The sequence below is a fragment of the Agelaius phoeniceus genome, chromosome 2 (genome assembly GCF_051311805.1).
Source record: "Agelaius phoeniceus isolate bAgePho1 chromosome 2, bAgePho1.hap1, whole genome shotgun sequence".
In the NCBI taxonomy this organism is placed as follows: Eukaryota; Metazoa; Chordata; class Aves; order Passeriformes; family Icteridae; genus Agelaius; species Agelaius phoeniceus.
The window spans coordinates 7,936,544-7,946,303 of NC_135266.1; the positions used below are offsets into that span (position 1 = coordinate 7,936,544).

The 9,760-nt window shown below is 52.0% G+C and overlaps 1 protein-coding gene across 1 annotated transcript; it reads left to right on the forward strand.

The window, feature by feature from the left end:
• The first annotated feature begins 5,015 nt into the window (after positions 1-5,015).
• RPL8 (ribosomal protein L8) lies at positions 5,016-8,706 on the forward strand. The gene is made up of 6 exons (XM_054654770.2): positions 5,016-5,133; positions 5,283-5,426; positions 6,770-6,911; positions 7,125-7,343; positions 8,136-8,251; positions 8,507-8,706. Exons 2-6 carry the CDS (start codon positions 5,289-5,291, stop codon positions 8,663-8,665), a joined length of 774 nt encoding a protein of 257 aa, XP_054510745.1. The 5' UTR covers positions 5,016-5,133; positions 5,283-5,288; the 3' UTR covers positions 8,666-8,706.
• The last annotated feature ends 1,054 nt before the right edge of the window (positions 8,707-9,760 follow it).

Consider the following 9,760-nt stretch of genomic DNA (forward strand, 5'->3'; position numbering starts at 1 on the left):
GGCAGTGAGACTGGTAAAGGCTGTCATGTCTTAAAGCAAAGCAGCTTCTTGTTGTTTAATCCCAGATGGCAACTAAGTACCAGCAGCTGCTCGCTCACTCACCCACCTCCCCCTTCCGTGGGATGGGGAGGGGAACTGAAAAAAGGCAAAACTCATGGGTTGAGATGAGAACAGTTCAATACTTGAAATAAAGTAAAAAATAACAACAATAATAATAGGAAAAAGAGATGACTAAAGCCCACGAGGGACAAGTGATGCACAGTACAGCTGCTCACCCCCCTGACCATTGCCCAGCCCGTCCCTGAGAGGTGGTCAGCCCCAGTTCATGTGGACACCACCCTCTGTGGTGAGGAATATCCCTTTGGCCAGCTTGGGGCAGCTGTCCTGGCCATGCTCCCTCACTGGCAGAGCACGAGGCACTGCAAAGTCCTGGATTTAGAGTAAGCACTGCTTAACACACTGATGGTTTAGTTGCTGCTGTGAACGTTGTTCTCATGCTGAATCCAAAACACAGCCCTCTGCCAGCTACTGGGAAGAAAATTAACTCTATTCCAGCCAAAAGCAGGATACAGCTGCCAGAAAGGATGTCCTGAAGGCAAAAATCTCAGGGCTGAAAGCTGCATGAAAGCAGCTGCTGCCCAGCAGTGCAGATGGTGGCAGTGCCAGGGAACACCTGCATTGCTTTTGTTCTGCTGTCAGCAGCCCCTGGCTCACGCTGTCTTGCCCAGCATGGCCTTGTCCTGCTGGAGCTCTGGCACTGCCACCTCCTCCTCATGCTGAGAAATATCCCACAGATTGGATCTGGGAGATGACATCAGCCCAGGGCCTGGGGGCCTCCTTTCAAACCACAGCATCACCTCCACTCCTCAAAGTTAAAGAGAATTATGATCTCTGGTAGTGCTCCACACTTGTATTTCTTTGTCACTGAGGTTCTTGGGGCACAACACAGCCACACTGTTCTGACAAAGCTGGGCAGTATTTTCTAATTACCATCCAATGTAAACCACTTGCTTGAATTTCTTTGGCTCCATTAATTCTGAAAGCACAGCTAAAGTAAATAATTAACTTTGTTTTGAGCTCAGTCTGTGCTTGGATGGGCCAGGTAAATACAATGTTGTTATTCCTTGATGATGAAAGTGTTAATTAATGTTGTCTCTTATAAAAGAAGAAATCAGGTATAAAATTACATCATCATTAATGCAGTTCTGTCATCTCTTTGCATTTCTTCTCTGATTTCTTAATGCCACCTAGGCTGGAAAACTTGGAGGCTTTCAGGGTTTTGCATTCATGTGTGCATCCTAAGGAATCTTGAGTGCATAGAGACCTAGATGCATACTATTCCCAGCCTCCTCCTGGTTTTGTCTGATGGAAAAGTACTCAAGAGTCAGCTTGGATGATACCAGCCCTGGGGCCCTGGGCAGCAGCATGCTCTGATCCTGAGGTGTGCATAAACACAGCCTGTGGTGACACAAATAGGTGACAACCACTCAGCACTACTGGGAGGAAAGGCTGAAACAGCCTCTGATGTGATGATGATGAACTCAGAGCTCTTCACACTCTTCTGGAACAGACATTTCTGCCCATATTCAGGGCACCCAAAAGCTGGCAGGGAGGAGTTAGGGATGATCCCAGTTCCATTCTTACCCTCTGTGCTGCAGCAGTACCTGGGCAGGGTTGCAGCTGCCCAAGCCCACAACAGAATCAAGAGGCTGCAGCTTCACAGATGATGACAGCACTGCACCACAAATTAAATAACAATAAAATTAAAACAAAGCACAGTTGATAGAGGATAATGAAACTGATGAGTGTACTAAATCATTACACAACTACCTCTTACAAAGTCCTTACTAAGGACAGGACTTACATGAAAGAGGAGTGACCAATGTAATTTGCTGGGTTTATGGGCATTTTTTGGAAATTCAGGTTCCTCTCTAGTTCCTTAGAGATCTGTCTCTTGTTTTATTTAGTAGCAAAAGCTAACCAGACTCCTGCTGCCACAGGAGCCATAAATCAAAGTCCTGAGATGTTCCCACTGAGCGTGAACATAAACTCAGTGTAAGCCCAAGTGAGTGGCACTTTGCCATGGTGCACTGAGCTGTCACATGGGGCCAGCTGTCACACTGTCTATGTGAGGGACAGTGACCTCCAGCAGATGGGCAGGGTGGCCTCCTGGCCATGCTAATCCTTTTACCTGGGCTGGATCCGACAAGGATCCCAGCTCTGAGCCCTTGGCATCAAGGGGTTTTGCATCTTACAGGAGGGTGAGTTCCACCAGCCCCAGGAAGGCTGTGGTGGGGAAGCTCCTCTGTCCAGACGTGGTGGATGGGTAGGTTCTTCAGCTGCAGGAGAGGAGCAATGGCATGTGTGGGGCTGATGAGCTTTTCCTAATTTTCAATGAGTCAAATAAGGTTAAATAGTCCATCTTCAGTGAATTGGGTCACTGGCAGTGACCTGTTCTGGAAAAGTGGCCTCTGATGCAGAAAATCTGGTGTTAAAACACTTTTCATTTCCTCTTCCAGGCAAACCACAAATTGATTAGGAACACTGAGATGATTACCTCTGCTTTGCTCTATCTCTCAATTATGCCCTAATTAATATTGATTAAAATCTGGCAAAGGCAGCTTAAAGCACCTGCTGGGGTTTTATCCTCAGTTACTTCTTCACCCAAACCCTACAGCTCTTAAACTGCACAATGCAGTTGATTGTAATCTGATATTACAGATCCAGCTGTTCCTGTGATGGCTGGAGCCTCCTCCTAACAAACTGCACCTTTGGTCCAGCTCTTTAGGGAAGGATTTGGCATGGGAGCTCTTAGCTGGGGGTCTCTGGTTGTTAATGTGAGATCCCAGGACAGCAGCCTTGGGATCTCCTAGTTTTAGGTTTAAACTAAATGTCTCTCCCCCTGTGCTGGGTGCTGGTGAGGCCACACCTCAAGTGCTGTGTCCAGTTCTGGGCCCCTCAGTTCAGGAGGGACATTGAGGGGCAAGAGAGAGCCCAGAGAAGGGAAAGAGCTGGGGAAGGGTCTGGAGCACAAGCCCTGTCAGGAGAGGCTGAGGGAGCTGGGGGTGTTTAGGCTGGAGAAAAGGAGGCTCAGGGGTGACCTTATTGCTCTCTGCAGCTCCCTGACAGGGAAGGTGCAGCCAGGTGGGGCCGGTCTCTTCTCCCAGGTAACCAGGGATGGAGGAGAGCACTGTCAGGGGAGGATTAGGTTGGACAGCAGGAAGGATTTCTTCACAGGAGAAATTATTAGACATTGGAATGGGCTGCCCAGGAGGTGGTGCAGTCGCTGCCCCTGGAGGTGTGTTAAGGAAAGGCTGGATGTGGCACTCAGTGACCTGGTCTGGGTGACATGGAGGTGATCCTGGATGTGGCACTCAGTGACCTGGTCTGGGTGACACGGAGGTGATCCTGGATGTGGCACTCAGGGCCATGGTCTGGGTGACACGGAGGTGATCCTGGATGTGGCACTCAGGGCCATGGTCGGGGTGACACGGTGCTGATCCTGGATGTGGCACTCAGGGCCATGGTCTGGGTGACACGGAGGTGATCCTGGATGTGGCACTCAGGAGGCACTCATGGTCTGGGTGACACAGTGGTGTTCAGTCACAGCTTGGACTCAGAGATCTTTTCCAGCATAATCCAATCTGTGATTGTGTGAGGAAAGCCCTGGAGGAGTGGAGCCCCCTCTGCCCCCGTTCCTCCCTGGCCCCTCGCAGTGTATGGAGGAGCGTTTTAAGGACACAGAGAAACGGGTCCTGGAACACCGGGATGGGAACTGCTGGGAACTGCCCCGCTGTGAAAAATGCGCATTTTATGACTGGCTTTTCACAAATATTAAAATGAATAGTATATGTGTTATCTTAGAAAGTTATGCTGTATTAATTTTCTTAAGTAGTGTGTTAAATATAGTTTTAGGTTATAACATAATGTTAAAATAGAAACTATGCTGTGTAGGATACTTTTTTTAAAGAAGGGACTCGCACCAAGATAGCAACCACAGGACACCTAAATCTTTCAGAGAAAGAGAATTTATTGCTCTCTTATCGAGTTCTTCCCACCTCGCTCAGTCCTGAAGACGCCGTTAGGATTCAGAGGAAGAAGCTGACACTGACCAGACAGAATCCTTTGTTTGAATGGAATTTATGCATCATGTATGAGGTGTATGAATATGCAACAGGCTATTGCTTTTAAGGGTTAATCCTCTGTTAACGTGGGTTCTTTTTTCGGGCTTATTTTGCCCAGAAAGGGGTACCCGGACTGTCCATAACTCTTTGTTTTTATTATCTTGTATTGTCTTAATCCAAATTGTTCAAATTATTATTACTCTAATTATACTATTTTATAACTATTTTATTACTATTAAACTTTAAAGATTTTAAAAACAAGTGACTGGCATTTTTCACACCCGGGATGGGCACTGCTGGGAACTGCCCCGGGACGGGAACTGCACCGGGACGGGAACTAAACCGGGATGGGCATTGCTGGGAACTGCCCCGGGACGGGAACTAAACCGGGATGGGCATTGCTGGGAACTGCCCCGGGATGGGAACTGCCCCGGCTCCCGCCTGGATCGGGACCTGCGGGTCTGGAGCGAGGGGAAACAGCCCCGGTCCCCGCGGGGCCTCCCTCGGAGACAGCAATCCCTGCTAGGGAATATTTTTAACCATCCATTTTCTACTTATATACACATAGTCTCCAGTTTTTGTTTATATTATCCACAGAAAGGCATGCTGGAGTGTCTCAGACGGGGCTTTTTTTGTCGCTGCCTTTAACGCTGTAAAATCACGCTGTGGGAACCGGGACAACTCCGCGCGCGTCGCTTTTATTTGTGTTCCTTTGTGCAGTAAATGTCCTGCCTTGCATTGCACGGCCGCACCCAAACTCCGGCCCCGCGCAGGGCTGACCCTTCCTGTCGGGATCCCGGGGCGCTCCCGTCTGTCCGTGCCCGCTGCCGGGAGCCCCCATTGCCCCCCGTACCCGCCCCATCCCGGGGCTCTCCCGCTGTCCCGGGCCCGGAGGAGATGAGGGAACGCCGGAGCTCCGCCCCTTCCTGCGTGACGCCACGGCGCCGGAAGAGCCTCGGCGCGCCCGTGACGTCAGCCCTTCCTTCTTTCCCCGGGAGGCCGGAGTGAGGTAGGAGCGGGAAGGCCGCGATCCCGATCCGGATCCGCTGCCATCCGCGCCCGGGCGGCCGCGGGAAGGGGCAGGGCGGGGATGGAGCAGGGCCGGGGTGCCGCCGAGCGTGCCGCGGGCGTCGCTGAGCTGTCCCCGTGTCCCCGCAGGGCGCCATGGGCCGCGTCATCCGCGGGCAGAGGAAAGGCGCGGGCTCCGTGTTCCGTGCCCACGTGAAGCACAGGAAGGGCCCGGCCAAGCTGCGCGCCGTGGACTTCGCCGAGCGGCACGGCTACATCAAGGGCATCGTCAAGGTACGGGTGGGCCCCGCTCCGCTGCTCGGGGACTTCGGGCACCGCGTCCCCGGGGCCGAGCCCCGCTCCCCCTGCGCTGCCAGCACTGCCCGCGGCCCTCTGGCTGGGCCTTATCCCGTCTGGTCCGGTCCAGGATTCTCTGCTCTTAAATAGATCAAATTCCCTGAAAAGTTAAACTCTGGTAGGTTTATGAGAAGATCGCAGCAGAGGGGGCATCCTTGGTCAGCAGTAGGGTTTCTGCTGGAGCTTTCCTAAGAGTAGCAGTACCAGCATGGTTTTATGTTGCCTGAGAATTCTCTGTTTCTCAGGAAACGTGGCTGGGGAGTCTCCCATGTAGTTAATTGCACATTTTAAAAAAAAATCAAATTTTTGTAAATGCCAAGTGATACCCTTCATTTTGGTCTTAAACAGCAGGAGCAAGGCAGTACCTGTATTTGGGGTGTGATAGTGGTTCAGGGGTGCTGCAGAGACTTTTTTTTGGGTGTCAGGGACTGTGGAGTGCCAGCAGTGCTGCTGGCTGGATGCTCTGAGCAGCCCTTCAGTGTTTTACATCACGGTCATGTTCAGATTGTAGAGAGAATTTTCTTCACTCTCACCTAACTGCAGTGATGATAGGAGGTGGGTAGCAGGGTTTGACTTGAACTTGGTCCTGTACAGGGGATTTGGCCAACTGGGCTGGAAAAATGTCAGCAATGGACACCAACAGTTTGTGAGCTGTCCTAAAAGACAAACACGTCTTAGAGATGTGTCAGAGTCACTTGTCTGTAGTCTGTAAATGCATGGTTGGGTATTTTAATCCCAGTGTGCATCAGGAGCAGAATGGCCATGTTTTTTCAAGTGTGAAACAAACAACAAGTTTTGCTTCCTTACTTAGGAGCTTCAAAAACTTAACTTTAGCTGATTGTTAGAAATGCTTCAACCCCAAGGAAACACAGGGAGAAGTCTCTGCTTGTGCCCAGCTTGTCCTGCCCAAAGGTGGTTGGTTGGGCAAAGTGAAAGAGGATTTCTTATATGGAGAGACTGGGTTCCTGCAGAATGTCAGGAATAAAACTGTTCAGGAGGATTAGCTCCAAGCAGCACACCTCCACAGGCATTATCCTGTGATCAGTGAATGATGTGGGCTGGAAGGGACCTTCAAGCTCATCCAGTTCCAATCCCCTGCCGTGGGCAGGGCCACCTTCCACTATCCCAGCTTGCTCCAAGCCCCATCCAGCCTGGCTGTGAGCACTTCCAGGGATCCGGGGGCACCCACAGCTTCTCTGGGCAGCCTGTGCCAGGGCCTCTCACCCTCAGAGGGAGGCAGGGGCCGTGTCCTGCCCTAGAGCAGCTCTGCATTCCCACAGGACATCATCCACGACCCCGGGCGGGGCGCGCCGCTGGCCAAGATCGCCTTCCGTGACCCGTACCGCTTCAAGAAACGCACAGAGCTCTTCATCGCCGCCGAGGGCATCCACACTGGCCAGTTCGTCTACTGCGGCAAGAAAGGTGGGCTGGGCTGGGGCAGGGGCGGGGCTGGGGCTGAGGCAGGGCTCAGCTGGGCTTTGGGCTGGGCTGGCGCTGGGCAGGGTGTCCCAGCTCCTGGAGTTTGGGATGCTGGAGTGCAGGCCCCTGCTGCTGCAGCCCTCCCGTGTTCAGCAGGGCTGTAACCCCAGCCCAGGGCTCCCAGTGAAGCTGTGGCTGCTCTCCTGCTCTTTGCAGCCCAGCTGAACATCGGGAATGTCCTGCCTGTGGGCACCATGCCCGAGGGCACCATCGTGTGCTGCCTGGAGGAGAAGCCCGGTGACCGCGGGAAGCTGGCGCGCGCCTCCGGGAACTACGCCACCGTCATCTCCCACAACCCCGAGACCAAGAAAACCAGAGTGAAGCTGCCCTCAGGCTCCAAGAAAGTCATTTCTTCTGCAAACAGAGCTGTTGTGGGTGAGGAGCAATCACTGTGAACTTGTCACTGGCTGCTTGTCACTGAATCTTCCAAACAAGCCCCTGCTTTTAATAACCACCTTGAAAATAGTGTCACGTGCAGGCTGGACAGTCTGTGCTCTGGGGCCTGGCTTGCATTTTACACCTGCATTAGTTTTGCATGTTGCTAACTTAAATTTGGAGGTTTGATCTAGTGAGAGGACAGAAAAGTAGATGCTCATTGTCCTCAGGAATTGTTCAGCCTGTAAAAGCTGCACTTCTTGGGCAAGGACTTATATGGGAAATGGCATTTTGATTTCCTGCTTCTGGTGCACTGAAGGAGCCTGTTGGTGGTGTCAGGTGGGTGGAGTGCGCTGGGGGGTCTGACAGGGAATGACAAAACCACTGCCAAGAAGCAGAGGCTGCACCAGGTTTGTTGTGCACCTGACTGACAGCTGAGATGGCTGCTGGTGGCACTTGCCTGCCTCTGCATGGAAGACACCAAAATGAGTAATCTGGTGTGTTAATCCAGTAAAATTGACTCAGTAAATCATGAAACAAGTAGATATTTGACCTCAGAAGTTCTTCACAGTCCCCTGAGCTCTTTCAATTCATACTTCACTTGGAAAGCCTAATGTTGCTCAGGAAATCGTATCAGTAAAAGTGGCCATGCTTTAGAAAGAAAGCTCAATCCATGTGTATTGGATCAGAAAGAAGGCTGCAGCTCGGCTCTGATGTCAGTGTTGGTGTTGGCTTTCTGTGATGCTGGTGTGTGCTGTGTTTGGGTGTGACCATTCCCGCCCTTCCCTGCAGGAATCGTGGCTGGTGGAGGCCGTATTGACAAGCCCATCCTGAAGGCCGGCCGTGCCTACCACAAGTACAAGGCCAAGAGGAACTGCTGGCCACGTGTCCGTGGTGTGGCCATGAACGTGAGTCTGGCTGTGGTCATCCCTGTCCCCTCTGACCGTTCAGGGAAGCTTTGTGGGATATTGGGAGGAGCCTGGCATGTATCTGGGAGGGAAACTTTCCAGATCAATGTGCAGCCGCAGGGTGAGGTAGCAGCGCTGGATGGTGGCTGCACCACATGAAGAGTGAAGTAGTTACTTTGTCCCCTTGAACCTGTTGATTTCTGTTGAGCACCGGTTTCTGTGGTTACATTGCTGTCTTGCTTCCCCCCTGGGCAGCCTGTGGAGCATCCCTTCGGAGGAGGCAACCACCAGCACATCGGGAAGCCCTCGACCATCCGCAGGGACGCTCCCGCGGGACGCAAGGTGGGGCTGATCGCCGCGCGCCGCACGGGCCGGCTGCGGGGCACCAAGACCGTGCAGGAGAAGGAGAACTGAGCTCCCAGCCTGGGGGCCACCCAATAAATCTGTACAACACAGCTCGTGTGCAGTCCGTGGTGTCTGCTGCTGCTGCAGTGGGGGTAAAACTGGGATCGTGTTCAGTACGGGAAGCTGGGAGTGGAGATTCGGGGCTTTTCCCCTTGCAGGGATTCTCTCAGGCAGCACTTGCAGTCTGTAAGCTGCTCCTGCAGGCTGGAGTTACACTGCTGTGGGTGCTCTTGTGCCCTGGTGTGGTGTTCATGTTGGCCTGGTTCTGTGGAAGCTGAGGCCTGACAAAGCAATCAAGTAATCCGTGGTTAAACTTGGGAATCTGGCTGAAAGGATGCTCAATTTCCGAAATTCATAACCTCTAACATAATGGTTTTCCATTTTCATCTTTCACTGATGGGGGAAGCTTGAGAGTTGCAAACTTGGGAGTATTTCAGCTGTTCTCACTGCAAGGTTTGAGCTTCCTTTTGGAACTGTGAGGCTCAAGCCAGATGAAAGGTGCCAGAAATTCAAGGTGTTACACAGACTGCCCCCTCTACTCACCAGTTTATGGGAAGGGCAGACAGCTTCAAACATTTCCCCTTGGCAGGTTGGTCATGATGGGACATTCCAAGGTGCTGCAGTAATGTGGGCAGTAGCACTAATGTCCCCTAGGAAGCTGTGTCCTAAGAACAGCTGTCCTGTGAAAAGCCAGCTTCTGTAAGGGAATGAGAAAAGTAATGAGGTTTAGTGCAAAATGGCTTCACAGCTTTGCTGGACTGGCCTTAGGAGAGAAAAATCACTGAAAGCAGATGGGGCTCAGCTTCGTGTCTGAGCACACCCCAAGCCAGGGCTCCTGTTGATCTCAGCAGCTCTGGCTGTGCTGGAGGGGTCTAAGCCAAGGACCAGGCTTCCCTGTGTGGGAATGACTTGCACTGATGGGAATCCAGTGGAATGCAAAGTGGGAAAAGTCATTTCTACACTCACCCACAAATCCAGTACTGGAGCTGCCCATGTCTGTCTGAGGAGGGAAAAGTGATTTAAAAAGCCCAAGCTACACCTTGGAGAAAGGCATCAGAGCCCACTGGGGAGAAAAAGCAAAGCAAGAGCAAGTTTTATTTGTTT

Excerpts from the sequence above, each read along its gene's own strand:
- RPL8 (XM_054654770.2), top strand. The coding sequence starts at position 5,289 with ATGGGCCGCGTCATCCGCGGGCAGAGGAAAGGCGCGGGCTCCGTGTTC. Across the intron at positions 6,912-7,124 it reads CGTCTACTGCGGCAAGAAAG|CCCAGCTGAACATCGGGAAT; the intron begins GTGGGCTGGGCT and ends TGCTCTTTGCAG. Across the intron at positions 7,344-8,135 it reads TGCAAACAGAGCTGTTGTGG|GAATCGTGGCTGGTGGAGGC; the intron begins GTGAGGAGCAAT and ends CCTTCCCTGCAG.